Genomic DNA, 24,980 nt, shown 5'->3' with positions numbered 1-24,980 from the left:
GGATAAAATTTAAAATCAAAATGCTTTCGGCATTTTCGAGGAAGTCTAAAAATGAAAAACACGCCTGGCTGGAGAATGTTTTTGTTATGCAAATCCAATTGGGAAAAAAAATCTCAACACGCCATTGGATGCTAATAATAACATTGCGCAAGCTAGCAGGTCACATGTAGCTTAAAAGCTTCACACAAAAAAACCTTTGAGAGTCATTACTACTTAAAAAAAATATTAAGAACAATCACGCTACACGTTTTTTTTCTTGATTCTTACAATTAATACAAATAATAATTATTTAGCAATGTTTGTTAAGAGTTTCCGGTTTGTTTGATGACATGCCAGCATTCACATCTATAATTAGATGCTGTTAAATCAAGTGGAAGTTTTCTTTGGCAACATAACTTTAACTGAGGAAATACCATTTGTCCATTAGAAAAATATATAGTTTTATTTTCTGGTACATAGACTCAATTTAAATTAAATGGAGAAATCCGATTAAATAAGCGCATTTCATGTAAAAAGATAACACAGATTTAAAAAAAGGGATTCGTGCCAATATATATATATATATATAATAATGATCCACTTATATAATTCTTGCTAAATTTGCTTAACTATTAATTTTTGTCTTTTGACCAAAAAAGTCTTCCCAAAAAGTCCTAAATATTACTTAAACTTCAGAATTTTACATTTTATTTAACAGAGCGATGGCTTTCTACTGTTAACTACTTCAATGCAAATACTACCAATTTTCCAGGAAATTATTGAATTAATTAATCACCTGAAATCCTTTAAAAAATGTAAAAATCGGACTTAGTGCTGCGTGAATAAAATGTGACTCCTCAAGATGAATTCATTACAAAGTGCATTTTCCAGAATATTCTATTAGACATTTATTATTATTATAAAACAAGAGCATTTCATGAGTAGATTCTGGACCAAACTATTAATTTATAGAGCATTAAAACAACTTCAAAAGGTTCATTTTGCTCCATTTTTTAAATCTCTAACACATTTTTTGCTAAATTCCAAATTTCTCGGATGGCCGCAATAAAACTCATTAGTGGACCAATTTTAGCCCGCATACCATAGATTTGTTCTTTTTTGTCGGTAACTCTGAGCACATCGCAGGCATGTACTTTTGATTCCGATCCAAGTTGATGGTTTAAATGACGAACAAGGATGTGGAAAGTTCAAAAATACAAACTGGTTAGTCCACAATGATCCTTTTCACAGGTATAACTTGCACAATTTTAAGACTCTTTCTAATCGTACTCAGACACCAAGAACGACGGAGACCTGGTAAGAAAACCTTTTTGACATTTCCATTAGCATCTAGCTAGTTAAATGAGTACAATCTTGTTATATTTATTTACATGCGTGTACTTTGGTTGTCATCTGTGTATACGTGTCAAGTTGCCTAATTGTTAGAACCATGTTGTAGATTTTAAGATTTGTAGATTTTTTTTTTTATCTACCTGCTATTAAGAAATGGATCTTTTTGACATTTATCTAGAGTTTTTTTGTGAGAAAAAAAATAGCGTTTAATGTGTCTATATTGATAATTGATTGTTCTTGATTTTAAGAAAAACTGAAACAGAAATGACATGATTTGTCAATATTGCATGCATACACATACGTTTCTATTAATTATGACATTTTATATATTTCCCCGTCATGCAATCCTAATGTTAAGTTGTATGTTATTTTAATTTTTGAGTTACTTTATATAATAACTTATTGGATGCCATTTTAACTGGCTGAATGTTTTTTTTTTGTTCCTTACTCCTCCCAAAAGACGGATTTAAGTGCATGGCATTTCAGCATTTTTGGCAAGCCTACTTTTGGCTGTGCCCATCTCGTAGATCTGGATCGACATCCTTAACGGGGAGAATTCCCCATATGTCAAGTCAAATTCATTTCAGAACTGTAAAGAATTTTTTTTTGTGTTCCCGTCCCGCAAAAGGTGCTGAGATGAGGCTGGACTCGGTGATATGGCCTCTGTTCCTGGCCGTTGCGGTGGCCAGCGTGTCGCAGGGCCGCATCGTCTCCAGATGCGAACTCAAGAGGAGTCTGGAGAAGGCCATGGTGCTTCCCGAAGGCTTTGAAAGGTTCCGAAAGATCATCACCACCGTCGGTGAGCAAATTCTTCCGTCTTTTTGGCTCTTGGCAACTTCGACTGACGACACTGAAATGTCGAGGCTTGTCCAGGAATGGAAGGAATAATCCCATTTTTTTTTGCTATGCAGCAATATGCGAAGTAGAGAAGATGTCAAAGCGGAACACCACCTTGATCAGGACTACGTCTAATCCGCTGCTCAATCCCGAATTGGCAACCACCGAGGTCACGAGACCCCCTGAGCCGAAAACCACTACTCCCTCGATCCCGATAAACATCACAAGCCCTACTGAACCTACGATCGGCAACGCCACGGGACCTACTGAATCTTTGATCACAAACGCCACCAGACCCTTTAACCTGACAACAAGCAACATCACAATACCCCCTGAACCAACAAACACTCCAAGTCCTACTGAACCTACAATCACCAACGCCACAGAACCTTCAGAACCCACGATAACCAACGCCACAAGTCCTACTGAACCTACACCCGGCGACATCCCAGATCCTACGGAACCTACGATAACCAACGCTACAGAACCTACAGAATCTACGATCACCAATGCCACAGAACCTACAATCACCAACGCCACAGAACCTATGATAACCAACGCCACAAGTCCTACTGAACCTACACCCGGCGACATCCCAGAACCTACAATAACCAACGCCACAGAACTTACGATCCTCAACACCACAAGTCCTACAGGACCCACAGGACCCACAGGACCCACAGGACCCACAGGACCCACAGGACCCACAGGACCCACAGGACCCACAGGACCCACAGGACTCACAGGACCCACAGGATCTACAGAAACTACGATCACCAATGTCACAGAACCTATGATCCTCAACACCACAAGTCCTACAGGACCCACAGGACCCACAGGACCCACAGGACCCACAGGACCCACAGGACCCACAGGACCCACAGGACCCACAGGACCCACAGGACCCACAGGACCCACAGGACCCACAGGACCCACAGGACTCACAGGACCCACAGAACCTACAGAAACTACGATCACCAACGCCACAGAAACTACAATCCCCAACAATACGGGACGCCCACCACGGATGATGCCTATCGATTTTGTCAACGCCGACTCCCCCCAGATAGCGCAGCAGGTTGAGATGGAAGCGTTGATGAGCCACGTGAATAGATTATGGGGGACGGAAGAGCGCGCCAGAGGCGGCGATCCGCGGCGGCCAAGGCGAGACCTGACGGCGTCTTCCAGCTCCTACTATGGAGTCTTCCAGTTGTCGGATGCCGATTTCTGCTTCTACACCAATCCTTGGACGTACAACTTCTGCATCACATCCTGCAGGGGTGAGTGCTCCAATCCACTTTCTAACCATACCTTGATAAACGCCTGACATTTTTCACCCTCAAGTATAGTACGTCCATTTTGAGTGCCTTTCTAGATATCTTACTTGCCATTCTTTCTTCTGGTCTGCATTTCACCATATTTGAACATTCAAAGAGAAAACTGGCAAAAAAATTTTTTACACAATGACCTTGAATTATTTTCATACAAGTTTATTTATGTAAACTAAATACTGAAATTTTACAGTTTCCTGCAATGATTGACACCCAAAATACATAGACACTGTTTAAGTGACTAACTCCATCTAGTGGTAAAGCTCTGCAATGCGACAGAATGTAGACTGAACATAAGCTTATTTTTTGGGCCATATTCCAAATTTTCATAATTTGCCACGGGCCAATTAAAACGGTGTATTAGGCCACAGATAGCCCACAAGCCGTAGTTTGGACACCCCTCTTATCACCATTTCACTTGGCAACGATCTTTTATTTTGACTTTTAATTTGTTACGTAAATTTGTTAATTGATTTCCAGTTATGGCTGCCTTGTAGGAATCCCTATTTTTCAGTGAACTTGTTTGTTTGTTTTCACAGAAAATTTTGCGGGTACGCAAATTCATGAAAGACATTGTTGGGTCAAAAATTGAAATTTGTGTCATTTTTTTTGTGGATTTACGTAACATGAACTGTTTTTCCCATTGAAGCCTTCGTCGATGATGACATCACGGACGACGTCGAATGCTTTGTCAACAGTCATCATTGGATGTAAGTGACCATCAAGATATTTAGCAATTTTTAAAAACTGTGCTGTGTCTTAAAAATGACTGACATTTAATGGTTTTTTTTTCCCCTCACCCAACCAACAGACGATTAATCCGGGGCGCCAGCAGGGAGTGTTTAGAAGTCACCAATTTCTTTGAAGAATGTAAATGATAAATAAATACCAAAAGGCACATATATTAAAAACAGGATTTTTTTTGCTTTTCCCAGTCTTTGTTAAAACTGCACAGCAAGTACAGGCAGGTCTTTATTTTTAGGAGGGTTAGGGTTAGTGGTGTCACTAGGCCTGTTTTGGGGGGGTCTTCAGACCCCCTAAAATATTCTTCAGCTCCCCTAAATAATAATATATATTTTTTTATCTTGTTAATTATTTTTGGCAGATTTTTTTTTTTTACAAAACATCATCTGTTGTATAAAAAAAAAAAGCATAGTAATGCCTCTTTTTTCAGAATCTAGTGATGGCCCTGGTTAAGGTTTGTACAAGTTACAGGGTGTTCCAAAATGTTGGACCCCATTTCGTAGGCTAATATTTTGGACCATTTTTTTGGGAATGACCTCCAATTTTAACAGCTTGCATACCTGTCAACCTCTGCCGATAACTGCCCTCCTCGTGCCCAAAAGTCATGTCAAGTTTTTTTTTTTAAAAGGGCAGACTATAGTGGGCCTGGTGGACGAGTGGTTAGAGCATCGGCTTCTGAGATCTGAGGTCCAGTGTTCAAATCCCAGGTCGGTATACCTTTTGTTTTTCTCTTCGCGCCCCTAAAACCAATGTCAATTTTTTTTTTTTAACTAAAACTATTGGGGGCTCCGCCGGCTGAGTGGTTAGAGCATCAGCCTCTGACATCTGGGTTCCTGGGTTCGAATCCCAGTCACTACCCGGAAACAAAAATCTTGGTTCCCTCCCGCCTCAGTGTGTTGGTGTCCACCCCCGCCGAAGGCGGGGGTGGACACCAAGTGTGTTGGTCCCCTCCCGCCGAAGGCGGGAGGGGACCAAGAGTCCTGGTCCCCTCCCGCCGAAGGCGGGAGGGGACCAACTGTCTTAGTGTCCCCTCCCGCCGAAGGCGGGAGGGGACCAATATGTTTTGGACACCAAGTGTCTTGGTGTCCAAAACAATTGGTCCCAAGATTTTTGTTTCCAGGTAGTAACTGGGATTTGAACCCAGGACCCCAAATGTCAGAGGCTGATGCACTAACCACTCAGCCAATGGAGCCTTTAATAGTTTAACAAAAAAAAAAAAAAATGACATTGACTTTAGGGCGCGAAGAAAAAAAAGAAAAGTTATATACCAACCTGGGATTTGAACACAGGACCTCAGATCTCAGAAGCCAACACTCTAACCACTCGGCCACCAGGCCCACTATAGTCTGACCTTCCAAAAAAAAAAAAAACATGACATGACAAGATTCTAGGTCATGAGATCTGATATTTTGAGTAGCACATATAGTTTGAGCAAAACCAAACTTTGAGCTATTTAGTGCACACATACAGTGTGTTTCAAAATGTTTGAGCCCATTTCGTAGGCTAATATTTTTGAGACAGTGGAGCAGGTTTGTGAAGTCTTCCTGCATCGTCCTTGGAAGAGTGTTAGAAGAGCAAGTGTAGAAATCCACATTGTTGAAATTTTTGGTGCCAAGTCCTAATTTGGACTTTGCAAAATGTGTGAAGAAGGCACGGTGCCGCACTGTCTTGTGTGAGTGAGTGAGTGAGTCCAAGCATACTCGAACACGCAAAAGGCCTTTTCTTACACACAAAAACTTGTAACATTTCTACACAAGCTATGAAAATTGGGGGTCATTCCAACTAAAATTGTCAAAATAATTGGCCAACAAAATGGGGTCAAACATTTCGGAACACAATTAATTTCCCTGGTATTTCTTGTTAAATTTCCTCCGATCAATAACCACCTTACCTTTCTTGCCACTTTTTCTTTCAAGTGGATTTCTTTATTGTTTGTTGGGCAGCAGGGGGGCGCTAGAACATGACAAACAACCTATGACAACACAGACACAAGTTATCATGAACCTCCACAAAACTGTCCACAAAAAAAAAAAGAAGAGATCCATCTGTACTATTGAAAAGTGTGGTGTGGATTAGGGAGGGACAAACGTGGGCGCCAAAAGCCAAATAGGAGAAAAATGGCCGTCACAAAGGAAGGGAGGTCACACGTAGCGTCCGCTGGAGCGGATCTCCGGGCAAAGCTTGGCCTCCAGGTCCTCCATCTTGAGGGACTCGGCGTCCTTGGAGCTGGCCAGGCTGGCGGCCCTGGTGATCTTGGTCAGGGTCTCCTGGTAGGGCGGCGGCAGGTAGACCATGACGAAGACCCCGTCCGAGCCCGTGGAGCTGGTGCTGGCGTGGCGCTGGCCGTCGCGGGTCAGCGACGACAGCAAGTCGGCGCCGCCCTCGCCGTCCTGCAGGTCCAGCGCGATCACGTTGGCCAGGCCCAGCTTGGGGGCGCCGGACGAGCAGCGGCGGAAGGCCTGCACCGCCGCCAGGACCAGGACCAGGAGGGAGGCGGCGGGGAGGACCACGTAGACCAGCACTTCGTACTTTTTGCCTTCGCCCAGGTCGTTCCAGTTGAAGCCCTGTGTGAGACGGCAAAGTGTTTCTTTTTATTGAATGGATCTGTGACAGCAGGCGGTACGTACATGTTGGTAAGGTGACATTTTTTTTTTGTGATCTGCCAATGTGATATTGACCTCGAATGACTAAAAGTTTCAATTTTCATTTGGGCAGCCAAAGTGTGTCAGTTTATTCATCGGACCGCCGCTGATCCTCGTTGATGAAGCGGCGCGCCTGCAAATCTTCTCATCTCGACACGCAAGTCTGATCCGTCAACAACAGACAAGTTAAGACGGGGGTATCAAACGTGCGATCCGCGGGGGGTGCCGGAGCCTATCCCAGGCGACTATGGGCGGTAGGTAGGTGGTTGCCAGCCAATCGCACGGCACAAGTTTAAATTTATCCATTTTAAAAATATGCATTTAATTGCAAATTTGTGTGATTTAACATTTAATTTTAAAGTTGTGATTTAAAATAGTGTCATAGTTTAACATTTGACTGGTGTAAAATTTACGGTTTTATTTTAAAAATATGCATTTAATAGCATTTTTTTTAATTTGTGTGATTTAACGTTTAATTTTAAAGTTGTGATTTAAAATAGTGGAATAGTTTAACATTTGACTGGTGTAAAACTAACGGTTTTATTTAAAAAATATGCATTTAATTGCATTTTTTTTACATTTGTGTGATTTAAGGTTTAATTTTAAAGTTGTGATTTAAAATAGTGGAATAGTTTAACATTTGACTGGTGTAAAACTAACAGCTTTCTACTTGAAAATGTATATTTTGCAACATTCAAAATTCTGGAACATTTAGAATTTGTATCTTGAAACGTGGGATTTGAAATATATCTGACCATTATTAATATATTATAATTAAAAAAAAACTGTCACCGTTTCAACATTAACATTAAAAAAGATTCCTCTTAAAAATGGTAAATTCTTGCAAGTTTCAACACCCAATTTTAAGGTGGAGGGGTTATCTTTCCACCCACTCAAAATTCAAATTTGACTGCTTTAACTGGATTTGAAGCAATATTTTGAGAAAATCATCTGATTCAATATTGTCCTCATTCAAATTTAAAGAAAAGTACCATTGAATACGTTGACCATGAAAGACAAACCGACTATTTCCCACCCGCATTGGTGTTTGCCCGCATCCGAGAGAAAAGCGCATTTATCTCACCTGCTGCTCGTGCGCGGGGGGCGCCGGGGTGGCCCAGTCGTAGGAACCGCGGCCCGCGGGGCCGAAGCGCCGCCAGCTGCTCTCCAGGAGCTCGCGCATGCTGCCCAGATGATGGATGGTGTGATGAAAGCACCCTGGCGGGCGGACGCCGCTTTGAGCGCTAAACAGGAGGGAAAGGGGGCGGCGAGTGTTATCACGTGCGCACGCACGCACGCTAGGGCAGGGCAGGGCAGGGCAGGGAAGGGCAACATCGGGATTCAGGCCAGCCGGGAGATTTACCGCTGGCCCACATCACTCTCCGATTGTGCGTGAACACACACACACACACGCGTGTGTGTGTGTGTGTTTTGGAGTCAAGGAACGCTGCTGGGTCATCTTGCGTCACGTGGAATGCGCTTTCTGGAATCCAATCCTAAACACAATCCCAATCCCAAAAAAAAGGTCATTTGGGTCACTCCAATCACCCTCTTCCATACTATATGACACCCCTACTATATCACTCTCACATTTAGACACTATCACTTGTTTCACTCACTCCATCGCGCACTACTGCCAATTTGTGCACTTGACGGTGAGGCTTGAAATCTCTTATACGCTGTCTGACTCACGTCGACGGCGTTCAAGCACTCGCTCACACTTTTACAGCATCTGTCTCACTCTCTCACACTCTTTCATGCTCATCATGAAACATTGACTGAAAATATTGACTTGTTATCGACTCCTAAACATGATCTAAAGCAGAGCTCTCATAACAAAACAATGAGTGCTATTTTAAAAAAATAGAAATAAATGTATACTATAAAAAAGTCATATTTTTATGAGGTGGGAAATCCGTTTCCCCCCCACAGCAATCAGGACTCTGAACTTGCGTTAGCACGACACACAATCCCTTCTGTGCAATATCTTAGATTGTGCAATATTGTAGAATTTACCTTGCCAGGATGTGACTTTTTATATTTTTATATTACTTATTTATGGTTTTTTTTACTGGGGAAACGCACTTTGTGGAGTAGCACCACCAATTTCGTTATACGCAGCTGTGTATGATGACAATAAAGGCTTTTGATTTTTGATCATACAAGTATCTACAGGTGTGTTATTTTAGCATAGTAGCTAACAAAAAGGCTTATTTTTTCCCTACATTTAGCCCATTTCTAAAGAGGTCAAGTTGTGTTAGGACTTATAAGATTAGTTCTGAGATGTGACAACAATTTCAAGTCTTTTTTCCCCAAAATAAAATACGGTATTTTCAGGTAAAATGTGGCATCCTTTTACTGCGTATGATACTCGGTGAAATTATAGCAAATTAATTATCACACCACCTCTTTTCACCTTCACTTTTTCCTGCAAAATTTGTCATGCTAGTCATAGTATAGTATAAAACATAGCCATACTAGTAAGAATTGTTGACTATTTTACTTTCTGTACTTCCTCCTTATAGTATTTCCTTTGCACATTCTATGTTAGGCCTCCTCATTCTTTCTGGCCAGCTCGCCTTCGTGTCGCCGGTTGGCGGCCAAACAGCTGCGATGGCCCGTTGACGTGCCGGCGACCTCCATTAATCCTGATTGAAATATTTCACGGCACGCCAAGGCGCGCGCACGCGCACGCACGTACGCACGCACGCACGCCAATGCCGTTTGCGGCATATGAGCATCTGTGGGATTTGACACCAGATTTGCATCTGGCACTCTCGCATTCATTAGGAATTAAATTTGCAATATGCGTATCGAGGACTGCGATTGGCTAACCTCCCAGTCAAGGTGCCCGTAGTTAGCCGGGATAGGCGCCAGCACCCCCTGTCACTCTCGAGAGGGTACGCGGTTCAGAAAATGATTTTTTTGGGGGGGGAATATATTCATGGAAATATAGCACAATATCATAAGCTACATGATAGCATGTTTATGCTAATATAGTACATTTGCAAATGACGTGCTGGCAGAAGTTTGCCAGACAAGTAGATCCCTTCAGTCTTTCTGTCCTAAATCCTCACACACACACACACAGACACACAACAAACACACACACACGCACACAACAAACACACACACACACACACAACAAACACACACACAGCAAACACACACACAGCAAACACACACACAGCAAACACACACACCTGTGCTCACATTGTACTTATTAGTACGTAAAAATATACCCCAAAAATGTACACTCACCCACTATGAGGCCACCTTTTGACGGGCTGAAGGTTGTTGTTGTTCTTGTGGACACAAGCTTTGAGTCCTACCCCTCTGTCATTTGTGAACCAATCGTCTTGAAACTCGGGGGCGCTGTAGCATGGGTCAGTATTTAGCCATCCTTGGAGGCAAACTTGTGATATTTTGCATCAGGGGGACGCAATTAGCGTTTGTGACTCGTGTCCGTTTCATTTAAGGAAAGGGAGCGACACAAAAGTAAGAAATAAAAACACTGCCGTAGCGTCATTTTTTTTGAATGTTTATCGAGAGAAAAGAATGCGCGGGAGGGCTCATCATCACCCTCCTACTTCGAACGGATTGGACGTCAAGAGCCGTCAATGGCAACCAAGTCGTTATTTTTCAAAATCCTCCAATTGTGGATTTCGACGGTGAGCGAACGGCGGCGGGCGTCCAATTTACCTCGGGAATGTGCCCACGGGATTAGATCGCTCGCGTGCCCGTGTAATTACTGTTGGGGGGGCGGGGCATGGCGCGGTGGGGCGGGGGCCGGCTCTCCCGTCACGTGGCGACCACTCGCAGCTCGGCTGGCGTACGCTTAATCCTCCGTCCATGCAGGATGGGGTGATGGACGGGTCGTCTGCCGCCAGCAGGGGGCGCCTGAAACCATACCAACTATTTAAAAAATATATAAATATATACATTAAACTACAAAACACAAAGAAATCTATTAAAAGTCATAGTGTGTCTGTCTATTTATCGATAACAATAATTTATAACAATCTCATTTGTCTCTTTATCTAGTGATATCAAATAATAAATAAAACTAATGACAAAACTATTAAATATATATCTACTGTTAATGATATACATTATCACAAATAAATAAAATGGTCTGACTAAAATAAAACGGAACAAAAACAACTACATTCCTTTTTACGGCCCATAGTAGCATTAAAAAATTGTAAAATACATTTCAGAGTCAGGTGTCAATTATAATATTTTTCAACGATTAATCATTATTTTATTTGTTTTAAAGCGGTGAAAGTGGTTGGCACGTTTGCCTCATAGTTCTAAGATCGAGGGTTGAATCTTCCTGTGTGGAATGGTTCATTTTTAATGCATATGCATATTTTTAATGAATTTTGAAATGACATTATGAATTTAAAAGTATTATTACACACAAAAATAATGCCATTGAAACAAAATCAAACAGTAAATACAGTAGTTATGGCCATAATACTGCTGTAGTTTAAAAAAAAAAACCATTAAGGGTTAAATTGTTTAACTGTGTGTCACAGGTGAGTAAGTAACCTCCCCTTTTCAAGCAGGTAATTTCCCGTTTGCACACCGGCAAAGTGGATTGGCTGGCAGTGGAAGCCACAGTAAGGAAGCGGCATGGTCGCTAAAAGAAGAAACGACAAGGGCGACTAAGATTTTAAATTCAAAGCCTACTTAGTTTCCATTTTTTTTAATTGACGCGCCAACGTGCGACAGTAATGTTGATTTATGCCGCCTTCACGGTCCTCCTTATTCTGCTGGAAATTGAGCAATCAGCTCAAAATGTTGGTACGTTACCTTACTTTTTTTTGCCTGTCGGTTTTTCCTGACAAATGGATGTTTTCTATTCATATTTTACAACTGGATATAGAATCAAATATCTTGGTTGATTTGTTCTGAATCCAAAAAAATACATCCGTAAATTGAATGATTGGCTTTGGGTTTAATATGAACGTATATCGTTTACATGTCATACCTGTCAACCTCTGCCGATAACTGCCCTTATAAATGATTATTGATTCCCCTTACAAACCCCCCAAAAACCTTACAAACACCGTACGACTCGTACGGTGTTTGTAAGGTTTTTGGGGGGTTTGTAAGGGGAATCAATAATCATTGATTACGAGTCGTACGGTGTTTGTAAGGTTTTTGGGGGGTTTGTAAGGGGAATCAATAATCATTTATAAGGGCAGTTATCGACAGAGGTTGACAGGTATGACATGTAAAGTGAATACATTTACTGCCTGAATGCATTGTACTATATCAAATGACTAAAAAAAATCAAACTTTTTACATGATTTAAAAAATATATCTATTTCTTTCAAAGTCAATGATAAATTGTTTGCTAATGATACTACAAATCTGACCTAAGTTAGCAATTTTACGTGTTTACTCTACAAGGGCCCATCCATAAAGCAGCCATAAAGTCAAAGTGATAAAAGTTCACGTGTATGAACTCTGATTGTTAGTAGTGTTGCTCAATAAGAACATATAATATATATTTTAAAAACATGGTATATATAACACTATATATATACATATATATACATATACATATACATATACATATACATATACATATACATATACATATACATATACATATACATATACATATACATATACACATACACATACACATACACATACACATACACATACACATACACATACACATACACATACACATACACATACACATACACATACACATACACATACACATACACATATACATATACATATATATATATATATATATATACATATATATATATATAAAACATATATATATATATATATATATATATATATATATATATATATATATATATATATATATATATATATATATATATATATATATATATATATATATATATATATATATATATATATATATATATATATATATATATATATATATATATATATATATATATGTTTTTTTCCTAGCACTAAATTACTGCATCCTCAAATGTAAAATAATTGCAATCTTACCTTGGTCAGACACTGCTTAAAAACCTATGTGAAACAGGAAAAATAACTAAAACACTCAATACCATTACAGTATATTACATTTGTACGCGAGGCTAGCTCACGTGGTAATTGACGTTAGCTAGCTAGTAAACGACACAAATTTGCGAGCCTACCTTTCCATGTTTTTGCGTCTAACAAAGCTAACATCTTTATACAGTAATCCCTCGATTTCAGATGTTTATCAATGTCAACGTGAAATCATTAGCGGACAAGCGCTTACACGCAAAAATGTAAATTAGCCCTCTAATTCACCTTTTATAAAACATCACTCGAGAAGTCCAATGATGTTTTTATAGTTCTGCACTGTTAAAAAGCGTTGGCAAATGAAAACAAGGTGTGTTGAGCAGCAGGAATGTCGTTTAGCTGCCACGTTGCTTGACAAAAACCAAGCGTGCTGCCTGGGGCATAATTTCCATCATTTGTTATTTTAATTCGGACAGATGTTTTTTCACAAATGTGTGTAGAAATCATAATGGATCTCAATTTTCCATGATCAAATCAAGTTTTTTCTCTACTCCTTTTTTTCCTCAAAGTGACTTGACAAGACAAAAATCTAGTACAGTGGTACCTCTACTTATGAAATAAATAGGCTCCAAAAGTTGTTTTGTAACTCTGATTTTTCAAAAGTCGAGCAGTACTCCTATGTAAATTTTCTAATATATTCCCTAAAAAAACAACCAACTCAACCCTTTAAAATGATCAACGTGTCCCAATTTGGTATAAAGGATGTTAGAAACACACAAAAATGATGTATTCATGTATTAAAAAGAATAATAGCTTGCAAAAACAATTCCTATACGTGCAGGTGCATAAGTGTTAAGAAGGAAGCTAACGTTAGCACACATCTAAACAACTTTAAATGATGAATTCAAAACAACTTTGCATGAAATAGAACTTGGAATATCAGTCATGGATGGATAACAACAACAACAACAAAGTTGCTTTCACCACACCCCAAAAAAGCAAACAAAACAAAAAAAAACCCAATTAGAAGTCCGTGACGGGAATGGCGGTCAAAAGAGAATTATTGTTTGACAGCCAATGATAGGCCAGCAGAGCGTTGGGAGATTGTGAAACAGAATACAGCGCCACTGCGACTATTTCAAAATAAAATAACACTTTGGAGGATTTCTCAACTTAGATCTTGTTTTCCATATATTGGAACATTTGTTCATGTCAAATAGTTTTGTAAGCTGAACATTTTGTATGTAAAGGTACCACTGTTATATTGACTTTGAATTTGTTTTGTTGTTTTTTTTTTTAGCTATTCCTCCGCCCAGCAATTTGACCATAACGTGCCAAATGGCCGCCGCGCACTGGGATTACCCCGACAACAACCAGGTTGGCTTCCTGGTCAACGTGAGTCATTTAGACGTGAACCAGCAGATGGAGATACCGGCGCACCAACGCTACGCCAACGTCAGCGGGTTTGTGTGGGAGTCGCTGGAGAGCGCCCTGGCCGTGCACTCCATCAACGTGACGGCCAGGGCGCCCGACGGGAGGCTGTCCGACACCCTCGCCGTCAGCTTCACGTACAACGACGACAGGATGGCTAATATTAAGTGTGAGTCGCATGGTTTTCGGATTCCGATAAGTTATTTTTAATTTTATTCTAAAAAACAATTGAACGATTTAAATTCTTTCTTTAATTGCATGTTTTTTATCTCGATGAATTTTTCAGAATTTTTAATTTTTTTCTGTCTGAATTGCATCAATCCGTATAATTACTGTAGTGTTTTTTGCTACTTGCTCTTGGCTGTCATTGAAGGCTATAAAATCAAAAATTCAAAGAATTTTGTTTTAATGTTTATTTTTATTTGAAAACAAAATACAATTTATCAAATCAATTGACTTTGAATGAATTTTCTGTCTTTTCTTAATATTTCAATGTCATTTTCTCTCATTTTAATGGTAGTTTTTGTACTTAAATACTCCTTTATACTTTATGTATATTTGCTAACTCATTGACTGCCATTAATGGCGCTAGACATCCATTTTAATTTTTATGAACTTAAAAAAAAAACAAAAAATTAAAATAATTAACAGCAGAAAAAAAAATCACAAAGTCGCGAATTCGCAATATTCGAGGGATTACTGTCATCCTCATTATTTCTTCGCTTGTGCCGTCTTCCAGGCAAATTGGAATTTCCTCCCGTAGACGTGAAGGCCATCGAAGGAGGAGTCGCAATCAGTTTCCCCAATCCGCTTTACTACTACCCGCAAGTGCGGCGCGCCACTAGGCGTAACGCCACTAGGCCTGACGCCATCTCCCTGCACTTCTTCGCAAAGTCTCACGCCGTAAGAAGGCTTTGTCAAACAAGCGTCCCCCTTCCCCCACGCTTCTTGCTATACCCATTTTGTTTCTGTTTCAGGGGGACGTGGCCATTCCTTGCCGCAACGAGGAGAGAACTTGCAAGGGGGACGTGAGCTTGCCCACGGGTGACGACAAGTGCGTCACGGTAGAGGGAAGCGCCAAGTCGCTGGCGGGGCGATCTGTGTCCTTCGGGCCTTCGCCGCGGACTTGCGCCCAAACCGCTGACCGTCTGGCGGAACTGGTGCCCGGCGTGGTGATAGCCGTGGTGGTCGCCTTGCTGGTTATCGTGGCCGTGGCCATCTACCGAGTCAGGCCGCGGTCAGAGGATGCCGGCGCCAAAGAGTATCCCAAGTGCCTGCATAACGTCAAGAGCGCCAACAACGAGCGTTACTGCAACGGCAGCAGTCTGGCGGAGGTGGACAAAAGAGTCATGGTTGTCTCCTTGGATGAACACTCCTCTGGTTTTTCCACGGAGATCGAAAGCCTTCAGGAAGAAGTGCAAGAAGAGGAAAAAGAAATTCTAGGGGCGGCAGAGGGAGTTGAAGAGGAGTCCAATCCGGTAATAGACATTTGGTTAGATGAGTACAATCCTGAGTCCAATTATGATGCTCAGCATGTGCACATGATTGTAAATATGGGGGATGAATCGGCTTGGGGTTATGCTGAAAGCTAACAAAGATTTGAGTTTTTGCAAGGACATGAGGGGCTAATTATGAGTCTTAAAATGTGCACAAAACAATATATGTGGGTAATGAAGTGGCCCGGGGTTACGCTAGTATGTAACCAAAACCTAACTGAGTATTTCAGTCATCACTAGGACCGGACTGTGTATAATTACACCTAACTGAGTGTTTCAGTCATCAAAGGATGGGGGAATAATATCGGGTGTCCAAATATGACTCTTAGTATAGGAACATGACAGTAAGTACGGGTGATGAAGTGGCCTGGGGTTTACGCATTTATGTGCCCGAGACCTAACTGAGTATTTCAGTCATCACTAGGACCGGACTGTGTATAATTATGAGTCTTACATTGAGCACAAAACAGTCTATATGGATGATGAAGTGGTCTGGGGTTACACTTTTATGTAACCAAGACCTAACTGAGTGTTTCAGTCATCAAAAGGATGGGGGAATAATATCGGGTGTCCAAATATGACTCTTAGTATAGGACCATGACAGTAAGTACGGGTGATGAAGTGGCCTGGGGTTTACACATTTATGTAGCCAAGACCTAACTGAGTGTTTCAGTCACCACAAGGACGGGGGAATAATAACAGGTGTCCAAATATGACTTAGTATACGCACCTGAGTGTAAATATGGGTAATGAAGTGGCCTGCGAAGCGGCGTGGTAAAAGAGTGGCTAGCACCTTCGCCTTACAGTTCTGAGATGGAGAGTTCAATCCTCACTGGCTGGCTGCGTGGGTTTTTTTCCGGGTACTCCCGCCTTCCTCCCACGTCCCAAAAACATGGCTAGCTAGCAACACTAGGCTAACCAGTTGAACACTAAATTGTCCTGAAGTATGACTGTTAGGCCAAATAGTTGTTTGTCTCATTGAGCCATGCGATTGGCTGGCGACCAATTCATCGACGACGGGGACTTTTTTTGACATTTTACCAACTGGTTTGGTTTCATAGCTTGGCCTTTAGCCAAAAATATTTTCCAGCACATGCTAGCATAGCTGACAGCATTATGACATTGAATTACATCTGCCTCACCCATTCTGGATTCCAAAGATACACCCACATTAGCAAACAGCATAACACCCTGTTGTCGTGGTGACAGGACAAGCAGGAAGAACCAGTTGAGATCAGAATTTTTTCATACTTTTTTTGTTGACTCATTTTTCGGGATTCGCATCTCACCGACCGAAATTTCCCCAAAATTCGATTACGCCACTAACGATAACGGTTGCAGCAAAAGCTGTTTTTTAAGTAGCAAAATGCTGAGTGACATAATGCGTACATGGAAAATTGAATGGAATTGTACAAGCCATCAGCCAGTTTTTGTGGAAAATGTATAGGAGTGGCAAAATTTGACAAAACATCCCCATTTATTTCCAATGCTTTCATTTCTGAGGCACATTTAACATCCACAAAAATGTTTCTATTTGCTCCTATTCACATTTAACACAAACTTGGGAGAAAAAAACTCAATTTTGTGTCATTTTTTTTAAGCTGACCCCCTCAAAAAAATAAATTAAAAAAAACTTTGCACTAAAATCAACCTGGAATTGCTCCATAATGAATAACTAGTGACCTAAAATCAAGTGAAGTGACCCAAAATCACCAAGAATGACTTCAATATCAACAAAAAAAAATCAATAGGTGACTCAGAATCAAAAATGAAATTAAAAAATACTAATAACCCTCACAGTACACTCATGTAACTCATTATCTGCCATTGTCGGACAACGCCAATTTTGATTGGCATTGGCAGAGCCGAATGAACGATGAATAAAAATACTAATATACATTTTCAGGTGTGCCTAAACTGTATATTCATGTTTTGTTTTGATGTTCTTTGTGAACTAATTTCCGGGCATGAAGCAACTGTTTTAATAAGATAAGAGTCTTCTTTCTGCTAGCTTTTGTTGTAGATACCAAATAAAAGCAACATAATATTTAAACAAGTCAATTAAAAAGTAAGCGAGCAAGACAATAACTATTTTGAAAAGCAGTCTTGAGAAAATAATCATAATGAGAAAAAAAAGAAGAAGAAAAAAAGTACGACGCTGAAAAGAAGTTCCCACCGTCTAGGAGAGTTTGAGGCCTTGAACGTTGTTCCTCAGGTTGATCAGTTGTTTCTCCTGGCGTAACTTCTCCTCCTTAAATGACATCTTGTTGGCTTTCTTCTCCATGCGCCTTTCCTGCAGACGGAAACGACAGCGTCAGCATGTGGACGAGACTAAAAATCCACTTTGTAGAATGTTTTGAAGACGTCATATATTGATTGATCCGGCTTTTTCCAAAATGGTCACCCGGATTAATGGCGCCTTCTGCAATTGGAGGAAAAGATTGTATTCAAAGTATTTGGACCCAAAAAACTTTTTCAAATAAAACATTCCTAAATATAAAAAAAAAATACTGTGTACCTAACGTCCCCCAAAAATCCATAATTAATGTTCTAGTTTTATACTTATATATATATATTTTTAAAAATATTTTAAAAACTATACTGTGTACCTAACGTCCCCCAAAAATCCATAATTAATGTTCTACAGTTTTATACTTATACTTAATTTTTAAAAATGTTAGCATTTTTGACTTTTCATTCCTTTTTTAATCTTAATTTTCAATTAACCTTTCTCTAATTACTGCAGTTATTTACTCAAGATACTATTTTTATGTACTGATATATTTGTTGATTTTTGAAAATATATTTGTTAACTGATTTGCCCAGCTACGAAATATACAGAATTGATGTATACAGTAATCCCTCAAATATTGTGGTTAATGTATACCACATTTTAAGAACTTATATATATATATATATATATATATATATATATATATATAGATATATAGATAGATATATAGATAGATATATAGATAGATATATAGATAGATATAGATAGATATAGATAGATAGATAGATATAGATAGATATAGATAGATAGATATAGATAGATAGATAGATAGATAGATAGATAGATAGATAGATAGATAGATAGATAGATAGATAGATAGATAGATAGATAGATAGATAGATAGATAGATAGATAGATAGATAGATAGATCGAAGGAAGACTGTATAAATCATAAAATTCAACGTTCAAACGGATTGGACGTCTACTGGTGATAAAAAAAAACGCAATTGGATTGTCAATGGCATCAAAAAATAAATAAATATATAAAGTTTGACAAATGTTTTTTTTGGCTATTTTTTACTGCACTGCTAGGCACCTTGCGCTCCTCCTTGATGGCGTTCTTGCGGGCTTTTTTCTGGTCTTTGTTCTCATCTCGGTCCCGCGGCACAGTGGCGGCGCGAGGCAGGTCGGCGTCATTGATCCTGCTCATTCGCTCCGCCTGCTTGCTGGTGGGACCCCGGGCAGTCAGCACGTCCAGGGGGACGCCCGTCTTGTGGGAAACGCGGATCGCTTTCACCTAGGACAACAAACAAAGGATAGACGTCCAATCATTTACTTTTTAATCCTTCTGATATGAACTTAGTGAGTCACGAGTGGGGTTGCAATTCGTTCAAATTTGGAAGGCAAGGCCATTTGCTGCTAACGCTCCGGCTTCAAATGAAACGCCATCAATGGCTGAGTGAGTTTAAAAAATAAAATCTTTTTTTTCTGGCCAAGAAATCCAGAATAAAATGCGTAAAAATGATTAGAATAAAGTTGGCCATTTTTATCAAATGAAATGAAATTGTCATTGTTAAACTTTGATTTTAACAGAAGATTATAAATGCATTTCCCCCTTCATTCAATAATAAAATTCCAACTTTTGCTGCTGATTTTTGAAGAACAAAAAACTAGATGACAGCTTTTTAATTGGGGAAAATATAACTCTGCTGTCCAAAAAATTCCACCTTTTGACCACAAGTAAACAACTTTTTCTTATTCCCACGCCAGTTAGGCGTGGCAGTCAGTAAGATAAAAGGCACTCCCTGGAACAAGTTGCACTTTGACTCAAATAAAACCTGCAAAGGCCTGATAAACTTGATGGTGAGCTTTCTAAGAAGATACCTTTGGTGGCTCCTCAATGACTTTGGGTCTGTTGTAAATGTTGGAGTAGGTACCTGCAGGAGAAATACATAACACGAGAAGGTGACAAAAATAAATATGGACTTGTGGAGCTCCAAAAGTGGAAAGTGAGACCACTTTGGGATTCCTCCCCCCAAAACGTGATCAAAAAAAGAGCCGTAAGAAAAAGGATCTTCTCCAGACTTACTGATGATGGTCTCACAGTCCCATTTCTCCTCTGGAGCTTTGATGACCAACGTTTCCATCTCCTCTTCATCTTCGTCTTCTTCCTCTTGGAGGACGGGAAGTTCTTTTGGCCCCAAGTCTTCGGGCCTCAAGGACCTAAAACAAAACAAAAAAAAAAAATCGGTGTTGGCATTTGATGACCATGCAGATTTTGACAACGCCAACTCACTCTTTCTCCTTCTGGACAAAGTAGTCTTTGATGACCTCCTCCAAACGGGCGCTGCCGGCCACGATGTGGCCTTCAAGCTCGGCGTTATCCAAGGCGCCGATCTCGTCCTCGTCAAATTGCTCGTAAAACTACAACGTACGTCGGTGCGCGTGAGCGGTGGTTTTTCCGAAACGCACGTATTCTGACAGGAGCGTTAACGGCCATAAAATAATACGCGTGTGATTAGTGTACGGACCTTCTCGAAGCGGTCGTCCAGAAGGCTGAGTTGCTCGTTCCTCCGCATCACCGACGACGTCATGGAGTACTCGGTGAAGCGAGACTTGGTCTCCTCATCGTCGAACGGGAACTCTTGAACCTCGCCCGAAAAGTCGCCCTCGGAATCAAACTCGCTGCTGTCGTCGTCCGTATCTTCCCACGAGTCGTCGTCGTCGTCTCCGTCTCTGTTAAACAGGAAGTGCGCTGAGACAACGCCGGGTGCTAGAGTTGGCCCGCTAACGTATTTTCGCACCCCAGTTCGGGTCTCGTCATTCTGAGGATCGGTCCATAGAGTACCGATCCAATACCACGGTAATACAAATTATTACAAAACATACATTTGTTTTTCTTGTCTATCTGTATTATTCAACAAATATACTAAAGACAATTATTTTTCACCCAATTGCGATTGTCTAAAAATGTAGTGCAAAACATACTTTTTAAAAAATGAGTTTTCACGATGTCCTTGCACATCTTTTGTTGTTGCTTTGTATCTATATATTATATATATATTCCCAAAATGATTTGATCCGGTCTGATTTCGGGTCACATAATCGGATGGGGGACATCCTACACCACAGGTGTCAAAGTGGCGGCCCGGAGGCCAAATCTGGCCCGCCGCATCATTTTGTGCGGCCCGAGTAAGTACCGTAATTACTCGAATATAACGCGCACTCGAAAATAACACGCAGGTATAACTTTGGGCCAAAAAAATCTGGAAAAACGCAGTACTCGAATATAGTGCGCACCTAAAATTTCCCGCTGACGAAAATCAGAAATCTTACCTTTTTTTCTTCGTTTCACGATTGTTTTGTTCAAACAAATTTATTCATTAGAATCCTTCAAATGAAAAGTTCCTCTCTCTCTTTGTCTGTCCTCTCATACATCTCTTCGTTGAGAATCCTATCAACGTCCACGCTTCCTTCATCCACTTCCTCTTCCTCCCACAACACATCATCCGATTGGCTTTATGAGATGACGTAAAATCCGTGCGTCAAAGTGAGTTTGACAATGCTTTTTTCGATCGAAAATTTGTAATTTATTTTAGTTATTGATTATAACACTGAACTGAGAGAGGGTGAACTGAGACCGGTACGAGGCTAGAGGGGGGCAGTGGTGGTCTCGGCTTCACGAGATGACGTAAAATCCGTGCGTCGGCTCTACGAGATGACGTAAAATCCGTGCGTCAAAGTGAGTTTGACAATGCTTTTTTCGATCGAAAATTTGTAATTTATTTTATTCAATTCAATTTCAATTCAATTTATTTGGCAAGAAAAAGCACCAGGCTAAGGGCCATGTAACAAGACACACAAAAAAAAAATAAAAATAAATAAATAATAGTTTTTGATTATAACACGCACCCCCAACTATTGGAATTAATTATTTTGCAAAAACCTGCGTGTTATATTCGAGTAATTACGGTAAATCATGAGTGCCAACTTTCAGTTTGAGGATCAAATTACAGTAATTTTAAGTATATATATATATATATATATATATATATATATATATATATATATATATATATATAAAAGTGATTAAAAAATTGCAATTATTGATTTCAAAGGGGGAAAATCAGGAAATGTTATATATATATATATACATATATATATATATATATATATATATATATATATATATATACATACATATATATATATATATATATATGTATGTATATATATATATATATATATATATATATATATATATATATGTATATATATATATATAACATTTCCTGATTTTCCCCCTTTGAAATCAATAATTGCAATTTTTTAATCACTTTTTTCTGTGTTTTTAGTTCAAAAATCCTTTTGTAAAATCTAAAAATATATTTAAAAAAAGCTAAAATAAACATTGTTTTAGATCTATAAAAACTGAATATTCGGAGCTTTTAATCCAGTTCTTTTAATCCATTTATAAAAATATCTAAAATGGTCCGGCCCACGTGAAATCAAGTTGACATTAAAGCGGCCTGCGAACCAAACAGAGTCTGACACCCTTGTCCTACACCCTCACTGGGTGGTATGACAACAACAAAATACATACATATATTTATTTTAAATTATCATTGATTTTGACCCTTATGTAAAAATGTCACTTTTTAAAAAAACAAGCATAAAAGTCTTGCCAATACAGCAGATGGATTCCAAAAACTTGTCTCACCTGGGCTGGCCACAACTGGCACTGTTAGCTTTAGCGATAAAGTCATCTTCTAGCGCGTTGTCAGGGTCGTCAAAGTCAAAGTCCTCGTCCAGGGCGGCCACGATGTCAGGGTCCATGTCCAGACGTGGCCCTGACAAAAAGTACAAACGTTGAATTTTCACCACACTTTTTGCTTCTCATCTGCTGTATGCATACACCTTAGTTCATATATATTTTTTAATTATTATTATTTATTAATTAAGAGTTTTGGGTATTCCTCAATCATAACAGTTTGTAGAACCATGTGGGTTAAATACGTATTTCAGTAGTTTTTCCATACATGGGCTTTTGTGTTGTTTGTGTTGTGTTTCTAAATAAAGATTAGCGAAATAAAATGAAATTGCAGTGATGGCGCCTCCCTGTGGACACAGGTGGAAGCGTCAGAATGGTGCATATCGAAATCAAGTCACCTGAGATGGGCGCAGCCTTGTTAAGGAGGCCAACGGCTTCCTCGAAATCCGAGGCGAATACCGACGATGGCAGATTGATGCAAGATCCCTGCAACAAAACACACTTTTATGATCCCGACATTATGCGACAAATGTGATTTGGATGATGAAAAAATATGAATTTAAAATGAGTCTGCAAACTACTACATTTTCTTTGAAAACCCCAATTAATGCAAAATATAGTAGAAATAGAGCTGAGCAATATTACTGGTATATTCTTCCAATGTGGTATATGAAAAAGCAAATATGTATATTGCAATACGACATTCAATTCCTACACTTTATATTTAGGTGCGTTGTATTAAAATTAATGATGTATACACTGCTGTTTTTTGCTTTTATAAATTTCTTGTCGGTTTTCTCTACTTTGATGTGACTCACTGCTGCATTTTGTTGTATTTTCATTTCCAATAACAATATACCTTCCTACGTTCATTGTTTATTAATGGTGCACTTTTTGGTCCCAAAAGTAAAGTACTATTTCCTATGTCATATCAATTTGCATTAACTTATAGATTGCACTTACAGGAACAACCTGATCCTTCTCGTCACTGTCACCTTCACTATCATCATCATCATCATCATGTCGGAGATTAGATTGGCGCGAGGGTCCGGCGGCCAGCAGCTCCGTCCCCCCGGATGTTTCCTTCAGGTGTTGCAGATAATTGTAGTCGTCGTCAAAGAAGACGCCGAAATTCCTCTGCTCTTGTCGTCGCTTCTCGACGTCTGCCTATCGGAACGCACAAAACGGAGTCAAGATTTTTGCACATCATTCAAAATTCATCTACGTTGAAATGGAGGTGAAATGGCACCTTGGCGGTGGGCACCAGGACATGTTGAGGGGCTTTTTCATCTGCAACGAGGGGGTCCTTCTGACTCCGGTGGACCAGGTGAAAGGTCAGTGCTTTTTTCTTGTCAATAAACGACTTCTTTTTCCGGTGAGGCTGTGGAAAAAAACGAACAAAAAACATCGTTGATTTCATTTGCCTGAAAATTTGGGGGGTATGAACTCAAGAAAAATGAAACCCTAAAATTATTTCCGCTATAAATATGTACTTGTATCAATTAAAACACAGTAAGTTCACTAAAGCGGGGTTTGTAGGACACTTTTATTGTTTGTAACATTTCTAATCAGGCTGAAATCAGAGTGGATGCGTGACTGTTAGCATTTCTCATTACTGTACTTTTCATATAATGCCAGCAGAAAGATAATAATTTAATAATTATCATAAAGAAATGAGAACCGTGCCTCTAAAAATGTAATTCAAAGGCGAAATACAGTTAGAAGAACGACACATTTAAGGATATATTAGAGGGAACCATTACACCAAAGTTAGCTTGTTGGGTCGAAAGGGAATACAAAAAATACAGCCACCTTACCATTTTGTCGAGTTTTCTTCAGCAAGGATGGATGGGGATTGTTAAATTGGAAGCTACTGCAATTAGTTTGCTTTAATATAGTTTTATTAAGAAGTGTTATTCACGAATTTGGTAGCTCTCGTGGTTAATCACGCTGCTTTCAAGCGCTTCCATTTTGTCTCTGTCGTCACTACTGGACGGAACTATTTCGTATACAGTCGAGGGGTGTCGTGGACTAAACCACTCTGCGAATGCTACCAGTATTTACGTACGTATATCGTTAAACTTTGTGCATAGTTGAATAATACATTAAAATTAGAAATCAAACTAATAATTTATTTTC

At 39.6% G+C, this 24,980-nt stretch overlaps 4 protein-coding genes and 1 long non-coding RNA gene across 12 annotated transcripts; 3 read left to right on the top strand and 2 right to left on the bottom strand.

Annotated features, from left to right (window-relative positions):
* Positions 1–121: 121 nt before the first annotated feature.
* LOC144077124 (uncharacterized) lies at positions 122–4,421 on the top strand. 3 transcript variants are annotated; one of them, XM_077604621.1, is made up of 5 exons: positions 122–1,296; positions 1,961–2,131; positions 2,244–3,449; positions 4,150–4,210; positions 4,312–4,421. In XM_077604621.1, exons 1-5 carry the CDS (start codon positions 1,215–1,217, stop codon positions 4,376–4,378), a joined length of 1,587 nt encoding a protein of 528 aa, XP_077460747.1. In that variant the 5' UTR covers positions 122–1,214; the 3' UTR covers positions 4,379–4,421. The 3 variants fall into 3 exon arrangements, with proteins under 3 accessions (XP_077460747.1, XP_077460746.1, XP_077460745.1); XM_077604620.1 differs by having other exon boundaries at positions 122–2,131; positions 2,244–2,819; positions 2,856–3,449; XM_077604619.1 differs by having other exon boundaries at positions 122–2,131.
* A 1,281-nt stretch (positions 4,422–5,702) lies between these two features.
* On the top strand, positions 5,703–8,398 carry LOC144077276 (uncharacterized). Of its 2 annotated transcripts, none has more exons than XR_013300984.1 (2): positions 5,703–6,877; positions 6,966–8,398. It is a non-coding gene; the product is annotated as an uncharacterized LOC144077276 (long non-coding RNA). The 2 variants fall into 2 exon arrangements; XR_013300983.1 differs by having other exon boundaries at positions 6,960–8,398.
* On the bottom strand, positions 6,137–8,112 carry smim28 (small integral membrane protein 28). Its single transcript, XM_077604886.1, has 2 exons — positions 7,971–8,112; positions 6,137–6,808 (listed from the first exon to the last, which is right to left on the bottom strand). The coding sequence occupies exons 1-2, from the start codon at positions 8,067–8,069 to the stop codon at positions 6,386–6,388; spliced, it is 522 nt and encodes a 173-aa protein (XP_077461012.1). The 5' UTR covers positions 8,070–8,112; the 3' UTR covers positions 6,137–6,385.
* ltv1 (LTV1 ribosome biogenesis factor) lies at positions 8,250–24,839 on the bottom strand. Of its 5 annotated transcripts, XR_013300981.1 has the most exons (14): positions 24,659–24,839; positions 24,091–24,222; positions 23,805–24,008; positions 23,240–23,327; positions 22,791–22,920; positions 20,602–20,806; positions 20,367–20,494; positions 20,160–20,293; positions 19,955–20,007; positions 19,167–19,367; positions 18,014–18,130; positions 12,908–12,931; positions 10,148–10,786; positions 8,250–8,382 (listed from the first exon to the last, which is right to left on the bottom strand). XR_013300981.1 is itself a non-coding variant. In XM_077604883.1 (13 exons), exons 1-11 carry the CDS (start codon positions 24,659–24,661, stop codon positions 18,017–18,019), a joined length of 1,392 nt encoding a protein of 463 aa, XP_077461009.1. In that variant the 5' UTR covers positions 24,662–24,839; the 3' UTR covers positions 11,050–11,531; positions 12,908–12,931; positions 18,014–18,016. The 5 variants fall into 5 exon arrangements, 3 of the variants coding, with proteins under 3 accessions (XP_077461009.1, XP_077461010.1, XP_077461008.1); XR_013300982.1 differs by lacking the exon at positions 12,908–12,931; XM_077604883.1 differs by lacking the exons at positions 8,250–8,382; positions 10,148–10,786 and adding an exon at positions 11,050–11,531.
* Positions 11,475–17,961, top strand: ifngr1 (interferon gamma receptor 1). The gene is made up of 4 exons (XM_077604885.1): positions 11,475–11,695; positions 14,211–14,510; positions 15,081–15,244; positions 15,319–17,961. The coding sequence occupies exons 1-4, from the start codon at positions 11,626–11,628 to the stop codon at positions 15,931–15,933; spliced, it is 1,149 nt and encodes a 382-aa protein (XP_077461011.1). The 5' UTR covers positions 11,475–11,625; the 3' UTR covers positions 15,934–17,961.
* Positions 24,840–24,980: the final 141 nt, after the last annotated feature.

This window comes from Stigmatopora argus, chromosome 7, assembly GCF_051989625.1.
Source record: "Stigmatopora argus isolate UIUO_Sarg chromosome 7, RoL_Sarg_1.0, whole genome shotgun sequence".
NCBI classification, from domain to species: domain Eukaryota; kingdom Metazoa; phylum Chordata; class Actinopteri; order Syngnathiformes; family Syngnathidae; genus Stigmatopora; species Stigmatopora argus.
This window is presented reverse-complemented; position numbering and strand designations above follow the sequence as displayed.

Excerpts from the sequence above, each read along its gene's own strand:
- ifngr1 (XM_077604885.1), top strand. The coding sequence starts at position 11,626 with ATGTTGATTTATGCCGCCTTCACGGTCCTCCTTATTCTGCTGGAAATT. Across the intron at positions 11,696-14,210 it reads GCAATCAGCTCAAAATGTTG|CTATTCCTCCGCCCAGCAAT; the intron begins GTACGTTACCTT and ends TTTTTTTTTTAG. Across the intron at positions 15,245-15,318 it reads TCTTCGCAAAGTCTCACGCC|GGGGACGTGGCCATTCCTTG; the intron begins GTAAGAAGGCTT and ends TTTCTGTTTCAG.
- LOC144077124 (XM_077604619.1), top strand. The coding sequence starts at position 1,759 with ATGTTTTTTTTTTGTTCCTTACTCCTCCCAAAAGACGGATTTAAGTGC. Across the intron at positions 2,132-2,243 it reads AAAGATCATCACCACCGTCG|CAATATGCGAAGTAGAGAAG; the intron begins GTGAGCAAATTC and ends TTTGCTATGCAG. Across the intron at positions 4,211-4,311 it reads GTCAACAGTCATCATTGGAT|ACGATTAATCCGGGGCGCCA; the intron begins GTAAGTGACCAT and ends CCCAACCAACAG.
- smim28 (XM_077604886.1), bottom strand. The coding sequence starts at position 8,069 with ATGCGCGAGCTCCTGGAGAGCAGCTGGCGGCGCTTCGGCCCCGCGGGC. Across the intron at positions 6,809-7,970 it reads CCCCCGCGCACGAGCAGCAG|GGCTTCAACTGGAACGACCT; the intron begins GTGAGATAAATG and ends CGTCTCACACAG.
- ltv1 (XM_077604883.1), bottom strand. Across the intron at positions 20,008-20,159 it reads GGACTGTGAGACCATCATCA|GTACCTACTCCAACATTTAC; the intron begins GTAAGTCTGGAG and ends TTTCTCCTGCAG. Across the intron at positions 18,131-19,166 it reads CCATCAAGGAGGAGCGCAAG|GAAAGGCGCATGGAGAAGAA; the intron begins GTGCCTAGCAGT and ends TTCCGTCTGCAG.